This window comes from Atractosteus spatula, chromosome 17 (assembly GCF_055471065.1).
Source record: "Atractosteus spatula isolate fAtrSpa1 chromosome 17, fAtrSpa1.hap1, whole genome shotgun sequence".
Lineage (NCBI taxonomy): Eukaryota > Metazoa > Chordata > Actinopteri > Semionotiformes > Lepisosteidae > Atractosteus > Atractosteus spatula.
The window spans coordinates 10,387,996-10,403,469 of NC_142722.1; the positions used below are offsets into that span (position 1 = coordinate 10,387,996).

At 43.4% G+C, this 15,474-nt stretch overlaps 2 protein-coding genes across 6 annotated transcripts in view; one reads left to right on the forward strand and one right to left on the reverse strand.

Annotated features, from left to right (window-relative positions):
• anapc5 (anaphase promoting complex subunit 5) lies at window positions 1–11,815 on the reverse strand. The gene is made up of 17 exons (XM_088935337.1): window positions 10,611–11,815; window positions 9,883–9,962; window positions 9,533–9,642; window positions 8,582–8,807; window positions 7,760–7,826; window positions 6,923–7,024; window positions 6,004–6,194; window positions 5,363–5,444; window positions 4,981–5,073; window positions 4,241–4,422; window positions 3,788–3,923; window positions 3,169–3,243; window positions 2,518–2,639; window positions 2,061–2,168; window positions 1,726–1,873; window positions 936–1,098; window positions 1–443 (listed from the first exon to the last, which is right to left on the reverse strand). Exons 1-17 carry the CDS (start codon window positions 10,809–10,811, stop codon window positions 232–234), a joined length of 2,298 nt encoding a protein of 765 aa, XP_088791463.1. The 5' UTR covers window positions 10,812–11,815; the 3' UTR covers window positions 1–231.
• LOC148819071 (E3 ubiquitin-protein ligase RNF34-like) overlaps window positions 11,106–15,474 on the forward strand; it is a 19,247-nt gene continuing 14,878 nt past the window's right edge. For 3 of the 5 annotated variants that reach the window (XM_088935339.1, XM_088935340.1, XM_088935338.1), the window contains exon 1: window positions 13,143–13,523. In XM_088935339.1, the coding sequence (XP_088791465.1) occupies window positions 13,191–13,523 (333 nt within the window). In that variant the 5' untranslated portion in view covers window positions 13,143–13,190. Of the gene's footprint in view, window positions 11,191–11,898; window positions 11,971–13,142; window positions 13,524–15,474 lie in introns of those variants that run through there. The other 2 variants (XM_088935342.1, XM_088935343.1) reach the window with 2 other exon arrangements.

A 15,474-nucleotide genomic window follows, 5' to 3' on the forward strand; every position in this document is an offset into this window, starting at 1 on the left:
TCATGTGCCAATTCATTTTATTAAAGAAAATGCAGGGTACGTGACAAAAAAAATAAAGACGTTCTGTAATTCTGTCCTGTAATTCATTCCCATGTACTTTGGCATCTCAAAGGTTAGCTGCTGTGTTGAAATGATCTCAGTCAGCTGGTTAATAACTCTCTCATTAACACTAAAGACATGGGCTCCTTGCTAACTGGAGGCAGTGTGTTCCTCAGAAGCAGTACCTGCTCCTCACAGTCTGGTGATCAGAGGCACTCCGTGAGAGGGGAGCTCCTGGTTCAGGTGGCGGAACTGCATGGCACACTCATTCCTCTCCGCGGTCCTTCCTAAGGAATTGTACAGCCTTGCTTGCAGGTAAAAGACATCACGCAGCCTCACCTTGCAGTCCACTTTCACAAAATACGTCCGGGCTTCGTCCAGGCTCTGAATAGCCACCTCCAGAGCTGGAAACAGAGCATGACAGAGGTCAACACTGGGGGACAAGTGCTGCATACTCCATCAGTGGCACAAACTGAGAAATGAACCTGGGTACAGCTCAGCTAGGGAGCTGTGAACAAATGTTTGCCTACTCTTTGTGTGTGGCTTGTAAAAATGAAAACCACTTGGAACCTCCTGATGAGTGGTCTATAAATGATCCAGGGTTCTCTTACTGTGGGGGGAAAAAATGAACGAAACTGAATCTTTTGATTTACCATCCAACGTTGCAACCCTCTAAGAACCTCACCATAACATTGCCACTATGTATGACTTCAAGAACAGGGTAGCATCCTTTTTGTTATACCCGTACATAACTGTCTCCCTAAGAAATTAAAAAGCATCCCAAAGTATTTGCAGTTTGAGAACGACTCTAGCAAACTTTCAGGCAATCAACCTCAGAAGATGTTTTTTTGTTTCAGAAAGATTAGCAATAAAGGCAACAACATTTAGAAATGCACCTTGGGATTTCTGTTTCACTGGCTCTGAAGCAGAAATGGCAATCTGGCACTTGGCTACCAACAGCATGGCCCGGCCCTTGTCCATCACCGCTCCGTGGGCCAGGATGGGCTCTATGGCCATGTGCAGGATGTTCAAAGCTTGCTCTGGAATTCCAAGCATGAGCTACAGGAAAAGAAAAGGAAAAAAATCCAACTACGGCCAACTACGGGATGTAACAGCAGTGGAGCTTTTCAGACTCCACTTCTATTAGATCCAGAGACACAGCTGCCATTTGAAACTGGGCTCTTACAGTACGGTGTGGTTCAGGGAAATTACATTACAGCGTTATAGCACGTGATAATCAAGCTCAGAAGTGAGGACTGACTGAATTATAGCTTATAAAAGACATGCTGCAATACAGTATGTCACAAACAGGGTAGGGTTACAGAGAAAACTGCACCATGTTCTACTAGTTTTCCAACATGATCTCTGTAAGGTGGGGAAAAAAAAGAATATGCAAAATATTTTCAAATTAACCACTACCCCTACACTGTATTTACACTTCGGAAGCTTAACTACCCTTAGGTGACTCGCCATCACCCCTAAACCTAGACTGCAAGCTTCAGCTGCCAGCTCAGGAAAGCTAGGTGAATAAATGAGTCAGTTATGAGTAAAAAGGAAGACCTTTATAATTTCCATTTGACATGGAACCCAGTATCACAAGCTTGCTTTAAAAAGCACAGGGAGTTGTACAGTTTACATGTTGCCTCTCACACAAGGTACACTTGGCAGCTGCAACAGGAACCGGACCTGCGAGAAAGCCAGGTGTAGGATGGTCTCGGAGGCCAGGTACTGCAGGTTGTACTGCCGGGCCAGTGCCAGGGCCTGCAGGAGCAGAGGCAGGGCAGTGGCATAGCAGGAGGACTGCCAGTACAGCTCGGCAACAGACAGCATTACCCTGCAACGAAAACACCGCACTGCTGGTAACCCACACACAAGGGCGAGTGTTAATCGTGGAATCGGTGATTTAATGAAACGGGCAAACGGAATCTCCAAAATGTTTGTGTTTTAATGATTTAAACATATAGTAAGTGCGCAAATACAAAACTGGAGAAATATCAGAAGATGTGGAGATGGAAACTTACCTAATGACCATTTCTGTGCACTTTGTTTTCTCACAGTAAAGCAGCAATCTCTGGAGAATTTTATAGGCCTCTGTAGTTTGGTTTTGAGCCTTCAACACAAGCGCTTTCCTACTCAAAAGAGAAAGAAACACCTGCTTATTCTCATTCCTCCAATGAGCACTGAAGGAACCTCTGAAAAGTCAGCACCTCTGGTTGTTTTCATGGGTGGTCACTCAACAAACAAGACCAAGGCTGTGTTGGTTCCACTTGAAGGAGTTCATCTTAGGTTATAAAATTCCTAAGCAAGGGTAAATGCCTTAAATGTATTACAAGTTCATTTTTCCTACACATTTTTAGAAACTGATGACCAGATGAAATACAGTATAAACCTATAATATTATACAGCAGGTATTCTTTGAAGTGCAAAAAATTCAAGTCCAAAGAACAGCATCAACGCACAAGCCAGCAGGTCTCTCACCTGTACAAACCCTCGGTCTCATTCAGGGCAGCTATTTCCATCACCAAGGAGTCTGCAAAGTGGTGCTTCCCATCATTCATGGCCCTCTCAAACTGAATCTTCAAGTCACACAGCATCCACAGCTGCAGAGAAGGGCAATGAAAGTCACCGACGGAAATCCTTTATTCATTCCCAAAAGTTCCAGGTGCAAGAAGTTCCCCTTCCCCTCAATTTCTATCTAAACAAATCTTAATATGGCACCAATTAATTACCAATTAATTCCCATCACTGGTGGGAATGATACAGGCACTAGCACAAACATCACTATTGGTTCTGGATGGGTCTATCTGCTTCCAAACACAAATGGGTGCAGGGTTGATGCTCATCACAAACTGCTTTCAGAAAACAAGAGGTCTTGAAAAGCAAGTAGAGACCAATTAAAAGTGAAGTAATTAAAATCCCGGTTGGCATGAAAAGCAGAAAACAAGGATCTATGGGAGGATGAAGGTTGGGAACCACTGAGTTTATGAATGGCAACTGTCTGTCTATTAAATTGAAGTGGCACAGTTTCACTTCCCTTACATGACAAAAGCAGCTTGACCAAGCTAAGATAAGCCTTCAGCTTTAGGAAAATTAGCTTCCAAGTAGCTATTGAGAATAAGCCTTCCTTACCTTGGCGTGCTGAGTGTGAGGAGGGAACCTTTCCTTCAAGTGCTCCAGGATCTCGGAAGCTGCGCCGAACAGACCCTGGAGATGGATGGAAATAAGAGCCCGGGCTTGGCGATGTCATGTTGGCACGTGCTTTTAGATCCTACGGGGATCAGGCGGGGCGGAGCAGAGCGGTGGCTCCGTAGCTAAGGATCTGCGCCTGTGGCTGGAAGGTTGCCGGTTCAAATCCCGCAGCCGGCAGAGGAATCCTACTCCGTTGGGCTTCCGAGCAAGGCCCTTAACCCCCAACTGCTCCAGGGGCGCTGTACAATGGCTGAACCTGTGCTCTGACCCCAAGCTTCTCTCCCTGTCTGTGTCTCATGAAGAGCACACTGGAGTATGCAAAAAAGACAAGTTCCTAATGCAAGAAATAGGCCAATAAAGTGATCTACCACTGCAGGACGAAAGTGCCCCTGCATTGTCACAAGGTAACGACTCAGGGGGAGGGGGGAAAAAAAAGCACAGGTGAACGCCATTCCCCAGATCTGGATTTCAGGAAAGGGGCTCGTGGAAGAAGAGGCATCCAGAGCAAACACACAAGGCGACAAGTGAAGACGAGGCCCGCGAGCTGCACCGCTCTCACCTGCTCGGCGTGCAGCTCCGCCAGGTGACACAGGGCCACGGCAAAGGCCTCCGTGTTGTTCTGCTGCACCCCAAAGTTCACCGGCTCCAGGCTGTTCATGTTCAGAAGCAGCTGCGCCTCCTGCAAAGCCATGGTGCTGGAAGACCACACAGAAACACAGAAGGCTCTGAACAACCCCTGGGCTCCCCCCACGAAACACCACGGGCGGAGAGGGCCAAGCGGAGAACTTGAACTAATCTTAAGGCTTCCATTAACCATCAAGTTGCAATATCATTAGAAACAACCACATCATCTAACAATAGAAATGGTATTTGTGTGAAACGCAATCAATTTTGCAGGCAAATGGCACAGAAAACTCAATTTCACTTTCACATGGGCCATCGCTGTCACAGACAACCATGAATACATTACAATGAAGCTCCAGAAGAGATCATTTCTTGATATATTACCCACCTCTTTCCATACAGTCTCCAGATGGCTGTCTTCTGAGCTAAGCTGATGTCGATCAGCTCTGAAAGGCTGTGTTTCCAGTGCAGTACGTCAGTGTCCTTCAAAGCCTCCATCAGCTTATTGGCAGGTTTACCCCTGATCGCCCCCTGCTGTACTAAAGACTGAATTCCAAGCGAAGCCAAATACTAAAAGAGGAAAACAAAATATAACTAGAATCCTCCTGTGAGGAAGCAAAGAAGAGGGTTAAGGTAAAAGAAGAATATGTACCACAGTTTAAAAAGGGTTTCCATGATGCTAGACGGGCAGAAGTGCCTAAATTTATATTATTTTTCCATTATGTCACAGTAAAGCACGTTTATATTATAGCACGTTTAAAATGTTATCGTCGACCAAAATAAAACAGGCATCAAGCATGTTTCGTACAATCCTGCAGTCACACAGAATGTTCGATGTAAGCACAGCAAACGCAACTAGAACCTCAAAACAGAGGAGCACGAATGACACCATCTGTGCTAGGAGGATATTAAGATATGAGGGCACATTCATTCACAAGAGCGTTTTTACCCATTTACTTTATGTTCCATCCCTACTTGGACTGTACAGAATCGGACAGGAAGTCAGATTACAAGTTAAATAAAAGGGTGAGATTCCATCGGACGCCGGAGCAAGGACCCCAGGGTTCACTTGTTTTTTTGTCCCAGTAGGGGGTATTCACCCATTTACCGCCATCTGATCAGCCCTACCGGTAAGCAGAAGTGCACTGCCATTTTCACGGAGTCCTCTGTTAGGGCAGTGCTGTCCGATCCTTTCATCTGCTCCAGCAGGTACAGCCAGCTCTGACACACACACAGCAAACACAGGTATACCCTTAAGCTGAAGATCATGTTACGGAAGAGGCAAACAGTTCAATATACTGAACATATAGGGATAAATATGAAACCAACATCAAAATCATGGTATAAAACTAACATTAAAAACATCTTTACATTTCAGCATCTCAAAATTCTAATCTTTGCCTGTAACAAACACAATCCTAATTACTACTTGCTGACATTGTTGAGTGATTGATCAATTTTCTCCTGAACCGTCCCCCTCCCTCCCCCAGAGAGTCTGTGCAGGTCATACCAGACAGTGCTGCAAGCAGATGTGATCATTCGACTCCTGGGCAATACGGATGGCCTCCTGCAGAGCCAGCTCTGCCTGTTGACTGACATTAAACAACAGTGAGAGTGTTTTTGTTTTTAAATAGCGCTTACTGGTAAATAACAGGCGGTATATAATCTGTAACACGTGAGCTAAGGAAACATTATGATGGCAGAAAATCTCCCCCTCAAAATCTATACATCTTTTCTGCACTCAGGAGACCACCGGTGCACATCTGGAAAAACAGATCTGAAATGAAACCTTAAACAAAAAAAGGACACAAATTAAAAAAATTTAAAAAATGAAGAATTATTCATTTTTAAATGAATAAATAAAAAGAACACGGATGGCAGGAAAAGCGATTTTAAACAAAAATATCTGGAGCTCAACCACAAATAAACTCTGGAAGGCCAAGACTGCGCTGAGTTTACATCTGCGGCAAATAATTTGCACCGGTTCCAGGATAATACGACTGTTGATTTCCCCAAGCTTTAAGCATTTACACACGAGTTCCTCCCATTCTAAATCAGGACACTGATATTGTACCGGCTCTAGCTAGAGTGGAGCTGTCTGGATAAACAGCCGGTCCTGTGCGGCGAACCCGGGTTCGGAGAGGTGCTTACTAATGCCCAAAGCGGCAGTGCAAGGCCGCGAGGTTCAGGGCGGCGTAGCGCAGGCTGCGGCCACAGCCCTCGTCCCCGCTGCTTTTGCCATCTCCCCCCGTGAGGATGAGCCGGTCGAAGTAATGCAGGAGGCTGAGCGTGGAGATGTACACATCCTGGACACGCATGCTGTTCAGGTAGCTCAAATAGTGCTTTACGGGAGAGGGGGGGGGAAAGAAAGCAGGAATTCAGAAACATCAGTGTCATCCCGACTGCTTTCGTCCTTTACGCTGTTCTTATAGTGCGGTCTCGGAAAAACAAAACTGCATTTAAAGATGGCATTAAAAAAACAGCAGGGCGCCCGGATACATAGATTTGCTGTATTTCATTAAGATGATCCCAGACCGCTGAGGGGCATCGGAAATAATGACTACTGAAGGATAAGACTGAGCTGCAGTCTAAGAAGACCACCCACCCCTTGTTAGGAGAAGGGATAAACTGGTTTGATTGTTAAGTTCGTTTCCGTTTCACCCCTTTAACAAGTTTGCCCTCTGTCAAGGAGGAGAATGAGAGACTGGGAAGACACAAAGAAAATACACCGGAGATCCCATGTGTCACAGGTTGTGATTTAACAGCTCTGACAGGCTGCTGTTATTATTAGAATTCCAACTCTGCAGAATGTTCTATCGCACAACTTGCCTCAACTCATTACACACGCTGCACAGTGTCTGGTGGATCTAATGCACAGAAAAAGTGTTACTCTGCTCTTCCTACAGCCTGTTCTTCCCCACGGCTCCGCCTGCACATTAGCAACGGCCTAACAAACTAGCAGCACCATCAAAACAGAAGTCACTATGGGGAATGTGTTTTACCTTGCACATAAATGTTGCGATAGGAAAGCGGAATCCAAAACAGTTTTAAGAACAGAGCTGAGCCTCACCGCTTCTGCAAAATCAGGATTGAACTTCAGCATGTTGTTAAGCTCTTCCTGCAGAGCCGCTGGTGCCAGAGCTTTGTTTTCGTCGTTTTTCAACAAATATGCCTGGAAGAGGGGACAGCTTTTTTCAGAAATGAAAAAAAAATGCACGGGGCTCTTTCGTAAGGCACATATAGATTGCTTTCACAAAAAATGAGTCGTAATTCATGGGTCAGTCTGAGTCCGCTCTGCTTAATTTAGTTACACATTAGTTTTGTGCCACTTGTATAGTACCGTGTCTTTGTATCGATGAGTTTGTGATTTTATTACTTTTTTTTTTACCATCCGAGTCGGGGAGAGAGGATATTATGACAAAGTCAACCTGGCTAGCAGCTGACTTTGTGAGTTGGTTATAAATATATGTTCTGTCCTGCTCTTGACATAATAAAATCTCCTTCACCGTGACACGTGGATCATATCCGATGGTTGTCCGTCGTGTCCGACGATGGAGGTTGTACTATGTGCAGCTCACCTGTCTGAAGGATGAGCTGCATGAAGAAACCAGTGCAGGAGAGCTTTTTGAAGTGGGAAAGTCATGGCACTGGGGCAGTCCCACTCTCTCGACCTCAGAAGCCTGGGTCCAGTGGTACGAGACGTCGTCACGACTGGAGACTTCCTTGGTTGCAGTGGATGGCCATGATGCCTTTCTGTGCCTTGTCATGCCCTTCACTATCCACGGAGTGTTGCAACAGTATAGTGTCCCATCACTATACTGGGGCATTAAGACCCATGCAGACACAGATGGTTCTGGCTGTGCTATTGTACTACTGACCTTGTAATACCAGCAGCGGGAATACTAACCTGTCTGGCAAGGAAATACTCTGCCTGCTTCTGAGAAAGTGGGCCTCTGCTGGGGATATCCTCATCACTACCAAAAACAAAATAAAAAAACAGGTCAGAGATTCAAGAGCATTAAAAAGTGTAGAGCTGGCCACCAGCTAAGTGTTATAGTAAGACCATGCATAACACACAACTTCAGAACTTGGGAGATCTGAATTAAATTTCTGTCGCCACAAAACAGTGTACACAAAAATAAACACTTTTGCTAGTTATAAACTTTCGTTTAAATTAAAAGTTAAAAAGCATATATCAAACTCCTTTCCAAATAAAATTTCAAAATAAATTTTGCAACAGAGCAGATATAATACTAGTATTTTAGATATCCCTTCACTATTTTAAATAATTTGTAAACAGTGTAATGCATGTTGTTATAATGCAATAATAATATATTGTAAATCCCATGGAGATTTAAACATGGAAATGCATTTCATATATAATAATAAGCTTTCAACACTGTTTACTAATATTTATATCCACACATCAAATTTAACGTTCTTGGGTTGAATGACAATCACGATAGGTCTTTTATTTCTTTAGCAGCTTGGTATAGATGACACTTCACTCTCACACAATGGCACATTTAATTAAACATTGAAATCTGATTTGCAGCTGACGCTATAACAGACGAATCGAAGAAATTCCAGCTTAGCACTGACGGAAACGAAATGCATGCGAACCGAGCTGTGCTTGGGATTTACCAAATTCCCACTCTGAGTGGGACTTGGAATTGCTACAAAAGAAGTAGGAAAATCCAGACGACAGGTGTGATTTGATTGCACTTACCCAGGTGAGGAGTCCAGCTCCTCCTTCTCCATCTTCCCCCCTGTGTCCTCGGGGTTGGTCAGGTCCATGTCGGTGTCATCAGCCGTTTGAAAGGCAGGACCTGACTTCTCCTCCCTGTCCTGGTAGTAGTGACTGTGGTAGTACTGCTGCAGAGCGGTGTACAGCTTGTACACCTGGCTGAAAGACAGCTTGTTGTAGGCCAACAGCATGTGCCTCACAAACAGCCCTAGAAAGGCAACACACGGCCGTCATCCGTGAGAAACTGGAGACAAGAGCTCACCGGGCCTGGATGAGCAAACCTTGCTCAACCAGGTCATTCAAGTTTGATGCATACTGTACTTCACTGAGCCTGCTACTGAAGATCCATTATTTAAGGCTCAGCTAGCTGGAGCAAAGGGTTGCCATGTAGTGGAATAAACAGGGGAGATATGCCCTCTGACAGGCTATCACTGGGCTTGACATCTCCTTGCTTTTCACTCACACACTGGGAGCAAGTCAGATACAGTGGTCTCAATTTGGAACAAAACCATCAGAACTAAAAGGAGCAGAAGAAAACCCTCTAAATTAAGTAATCTGTTAATTTTAAAGACAGCTCATCCCTCTCCTGCATCAAATGAGTCTGAACTGTTTTTCATGAACAGTATGCCTTATTTATACTATGGTGTCTCCTAGATGAAACGACTATTCTAACAAGTTACATTTGTATTTCATTCTAGAGAACTGAAATTCTCAGAGCATGGCGTTTGCTGGGAAGCTTGACAGTTGTCCAGATAATTAATAAAATTGAAACAGGCAACCAAAGCCCAAAAAATCAAAGTATAAAAATGACCAAACTCCTCTGTGATCATTAACACATACAAGGTAAATTGAGATCAAAGATCACACCAAAAAAAAAATTAATGGATATGTTCAAACAATAATTCTCTGGGTCACAAGTATGGTATTACTTACCAACAACACTGGTTTTGTAGGCTTCTGAATCCCTCTCATTAAAAGGATTAGGAAGCGTATCAAAAAAAGACTCCATATCCTTCAATTCCCCTTCTGCCATCACATGCAGCCTTCAAGGAATTACACATGAAAAATAATAATTTTACTCAAAGAGATCCCACCACAGTCAGTGTATGTACAGTAATCCTACAGTATTTTGTGAAAAGGCATAAAGAAGACGAGATGGAACATTCAAGAAAATGAACTGGTATTGGGTTTTTTCTGTATCAAATGTCTCATGAATGACATGTCTCATTCGAGTCTCATTTTTGTAATATAAAACAAAAGCTTGTTATCTTAAAACGCCTCACCTTAACTTCACAGCATATGCCAGCTGAGAACAGCACTCCTCCACAGTTTTCAAGAGCTGAGCAAGAGTCATGTCTGGGCCCTGAAAACAAGATTTCCTTGTCGGAATAAGACTCCAATTTAACATAATGATTGGGTTCAAGGCATTCAGCGTGGTTTAAAAGTGCAAAATCACAACTTAAACATGCATTCACTCCTCAACATGTCAGTGTCATAACAAAATCGCAAATCGTTTTTATAGCATTTATACTGAATTGTTATTTTCTGTCCAGGTTTCTTATTTTTATAAAAATAGTCATTTTAAAGCATTCCAAGCTCCTGTATTTTGCACCTCAACGTTACATAATTGTGAGACTACCTGCCTACAGTAAGTGGGCATTTTGCGACACGGTATGTGCGACACAAAGCAAAACTACCAATCTAACTCGTTAAAACGAATTTCCCGAAACGGTAACGTTGTCATTGTGAGGAATAGATCCCTTAAGATGGTGGGTACGATTCACAAGTTTTATTTTCTCTCTGAGGGGCAAAGGCAGTTAATGTAAAAAAAAAAAAGAAAATACAAAAAGGGAGTTTATGATACGGATCTCCTTTCATTATCTCTCCAGCTTGTCACTTGCACACGATGTCTTATCTCTTGTTCTTGCCATCTACAGAGCCCCATTCTTCAAAAACAAATGAACGTCGTCCCCCCCCGCCCCACACCAATCCCAGTCCTACATTATTTTACCTGCTGGAGAGGCAAGATGAGTTTGTTCAAACGTCTGCGCTCCAGGAGGCTAATGCACTTGGAGGAATTCATTTCGTCCAGTAGCACCAGCACGGCGATTTTATACGGGGTCACCCAGTCTTTTATCCCAAACACGTTAGCGTGGACGACCCCGTTTGTCATCATGGGGTTGAAATACAAACTCTCGTGAACACTCGCCATGGCAAGAAAGCAGCCAGGAGCTAAAAACGAATGACGATTATGATCGCTTGCGAAAACGTTTCAGCAATTCACTGTAGAATGCATGCTGCTTCCTGATCAGAATGAACACTGCGTTAGCGGCAAGTATTCTCCCAGAATTTACATATCCGCAGCAAAGACGCTACGTATCACAGACTACATCAGACTGAACTTGATGGTTTCATAAATACAGATGTTTGTAATCGCCAAGGCGAAACCGCCACAGCACATGAACCAACATAACCACGCCTTCAGCCGCGCTTCCCAGAATCCTTCACTGGGGAGTCAACAGTGAGGAAGAGAAATCGATGTGTTTGCTGCGGCCGCTCTACATCGATTACTCTGCGATTGATTAAGCGCTGTAAGTTAACGACAAATTTTATCTTAAACGTTTCGACAGAGGGGCGTTGACGTTGTCAAGGTTGTTGCTGTGCAATTGTTTTAAACACCGGATAATATATTTTTTAAGATAAACTACGTACGATAGGCAAAATCCGCAAGCTAGATATAAATCGATGTTAACACAATTAAAATGATTCCAGCTTTTATGCCCTCATCGTCTTTCTACTCTGAAGCTTTTGATAAAAATGGCTTTAGCTGATATCGCCGCCAGTCAGCGCGGTGGCTAGCATTGCTGCCTCGTAGAGCTGGAGGCCTGGGTTCAATACTGGATCTGGGTTTCTGTCTGCATGGAGCTTGTATGCTCCCCCGTGGCGTGAGTTTCGTGCCACAGTCCAAACACATACTGGTGGGTTAACTGGTTTCTGGGAAAACTGGCCCTGCGATGGACGGGCGTCCTGTCCAGGGTGTACCCCGCCTTGTGTCTGTTGTTTGCCGGGATAGACTCCGGCTCCCCCGTGACCCTGAATTGGAAGAATGGGCTGGAAAAAGGCTGGATAAGCTCTCGATGGAAAAGACACTTATTTCAGCTTCTTAGTTTACATGACGTTATTTTGTTTTCTACTGTTATCTACAAATTTGCAAACCTATGAAAGCTTACATTTTAAATACTTTTCCCACCAACATAACGTATCAATGCAGGTGTTACATCAAATTACTTTATTTTTTTAGGTCTTTGAAGGGAAATTAAGTTGTTTTTTTGCAAAGCAAAGCAAGAAGTGACTCGTCTATCAGTTATCAGGTAACTATAGAAAATACTTTTCACGGGGTTAGTATGGACATTACAAAATCAATCTGCTAGAAGACGAGGAGCATAATTGGGTACTGTTTGGCTACTTCTGAATAAAATCTGTTTAAAATCTAATCTTCTGGCTCCCAAGACATTGTACGTTACCAAATACGTTTTATTTAGCTAACGACGATTATTAAACTTTACTAAAGTAAGTTATATTATTATTAAAAAAATTGTGTTAAACACGGTGAAGGGTGAAAATTATTCATTGGGGTAAAACGTGATGGACTTGAATGAAGTTATGTAAAAGCGGTACGTGTGAAAAGCTGTTTTTGAAGTTTACTGCGGTATAATTTCACAAAGGCAATGCATTAACCACCTTATTTGAAACGGTACGCTGTGCTATTTTTCAAAATAACCTAACTATATACTTAATAAACTATGTAGTTAATTAAATGTTACTTCTAATGAACCAATAACGTAAACCCACAACACCAGAGAAGGCCCGCTGTTTAAGAAAATTCTCGTTTGCTAATTATGATTTATCATGTTTATAGGAATGCAGGAAACCTCTTAGTGGACAAAATGCTTTGCACTGAGTAACTTGTAAGCCTCAATTTCCATAATTGAGCAGGACGTCTCGAGAACCTTTGAAAGGCCACTTCAGTTCCAAGATAGTCATTAATTTGAGCAGGAGGCGGAAGGAATAAGATTTGTTCCGTCAAGACAGCAGCACGAAATCGCCTCTTTAAAGGTTTTTTTTATAGGATCTGCGAATAAGCTACTGCTCACTAAAAAAAAAACCATCTAAAATTAAGACGGTCAACTTGCTTTACTGCCTGTAGGAAACCGATTTTTTTTCTTCATCTTTTTAACCCTTCGACTTCGTGTTCGCTTCCAATGACGTCATCGTGTGGAAAAGCAGAAAGCGTGCGTCTTCTGCAACTCGGACATTTTAACTGCAGTGCGAACGTCGCGTTTTGTGCCGTCTTTCACATACACAGAGTCTTTGTCTCAGACACGTCGCATATATTCACAGGGCATGTTATCCGGTGACCTCAATAAAAAAAAAAGAGAGAGAAATTACGTTTTTAATTCCCTCCCGAACACGGCGTTCTAATTATAGGACCCTCAAGCCGCCGACAAGTGTTATATAAGGGTGCGATAAACTTCTTCAAAATGTCTGCGACTGAGACGAAGTGCACGCCTCGTGGCGGTTGCATTGGCAAATGCGTTCCTGGCGCAGCCACCGCCGCGCGGTGTCCGTGCAGCCGGAGCGCCGGGGCCGGTGTCGCCTGCCCGGGCTGCCCGTGCCCAGCCGACACCCGGAGCGCCGCCGCCGCCGCCGCCGCGCGCCCGGCGCATTGGCCGGTGCGGATCAGGGGCGCGCGGCGGCTGCTGGGATTGGCGGAACGCCCGTCCTTTATCCGCGCGGCTCTGCAGAAGTCCCTGGCAGTGACGGCGGGGGACGCCGACGCACAGAAGTGATTCCTGCCGTTCTTTGCCATGGTCAGCCTATTAGTGTTAGTGGAGAAAATTCACCACCGAGCGTTGTCATGAAGGTAGAGTAATTCTGGCGGTTTACGGTCATTGCTACGCGTGTTGTTTTATTTTTTGTATTTTTTTAAAAAATCATCTGGTAACCTTGAAGTCTCCCGAAATGAAGGAAAAACCCTTTTGACGTGTACTTGTGTGTGACGGATCTGGTCTTAAGTAAGGGTAGAATCCGTTCTGCAAAAAGGGATGATTGTACAAAATACAGCATAATGCCTTTTTGTTTGGGGGCACTTTGTAGTAAAATAGTCGTCATAATGCATTTTCATTTATGTTTTCGACATATTATAATCCAATGGGATATTCTGGTTTGTGGGGACCAGAACGATATCAGATTGCCACTGCAAAGGTTTTGTATTATGTTGTGTGTGTATTTAAGAGAGGACCGTCTACATTTTATTTACAGGGAAACCGTGTGCTTGCATGGACTGATGTAATGAAAATGTCCGGGCTTCCGTTTTATTAATGGAATAACTTGCTCGGCTCGAGTATCGTCATTTTTAGCATAGCGCAAATCCTTTACTGTGCGATTAAAGCTTTCACGCTGCAGTCAGTGATGTCTGACACGTTATTTGTGGACTAAGAACCTTTTTTTTTTGGACGGGAAGTTCTCTTGACCTATTTGCATGCATGCATTTTTTTTTCCTTTCAGAATTACAACAACGTGAAAAACTGGAGAATGAGACTGTTTAAGACTGCTCTTAAACAGCTCCTGAAGGGCTCAGTGTCTACTGGTTTGTGTTCCACCTGAGCAGTCAGTTACATAATTGGACTAATTGGAATATTTCTATCAGGATTGTGAGGCGTTGTGTAGGCAACTGTACATTTAAGTGAATCGTTTCAAGAATTCACATTCTCACCTTGAAGTGAACGTTTGGAGTAAATCGCCTGATGTAAGAAAAATAAAAATCCTCTGTATGGCTCCATGAGTAAATGATGTGATTAGGTCTTTAATTGATTACACACTGTGGAACAAAAAACGAAACTCAGACATCGGACCAGGAGTGGGCAGTTGAGGTACTAGAGGTATGTCTGACTCTGTGTCTGCAGTCTGCAGGTTTTCTAAGTCTCTTCAAACAGCAGCACATGGAGAGCTGGGAGATGTTGTTGTTGGAGGTTAAGAATGAGACAGAACGAAACCCTGCAGACCCCCCCCCAAAGGACCAGGACTGCTTAGTCCTGCACCTAGCCCCTCCAGGAGCCACGTCTTAGACCCCCAGTTTCATTTTGACAAGTGTCTTCTCTTACAATCATCTCTGCAGTTGCATTGAGCACTCAAGTGCATTGTACTCACGGCAGGGTTTTCAGTGTGGTAAAATGCTTTCAACAGCTGAGTGATTGTAAGAAAAAATGTGAATAGGGAAACAGATCTTGGAACTTTTAATGACTTTTCACGTTGATTGTACAACAGGGCCCTGAGAATACAATGTAAGCATAACAGCGGACTGGAACATTTATGGATTTTAGCTTGGTCCCAGATTGCTTCCTTCAATCTGTGCCCCTGCAGTTGATACAGTGAAAATCTGCTGCTTTATAATAAAATAAAGTGTATTATTTTTTGGGGTTTATGACAGTCAACATCTCTTTCACAGAAAGCAAGGGGGAAAAATCGTTGTTGTTGTTTTAGAAGATGGTCAATGCATAGGTGCTGATGTTTGGAGAATTTCCACTGTACAGTTGTAAATGGGATAAATTTTAGCATTTTAAGGATGTTTGACAAGCTATGAGTTTTTAAATCAAGCAAAAGTGTACAGTATGTTTGATGAAATGCAACACTAGTTGAATCTTGTGAAAACCCACATTAAGCAGGAGAAGTATTGGTTTGGTGGGGATCAGACATGCAGGAAGGAAAAGATCTAGCCTATTAAACAACTTTATTAAAAGTGCCAGTCAGATTTTAATATCCCAGCCTGGATAAAAGCTAAAATATAGAAATGACTGAAATGTACCCCCTTAAAA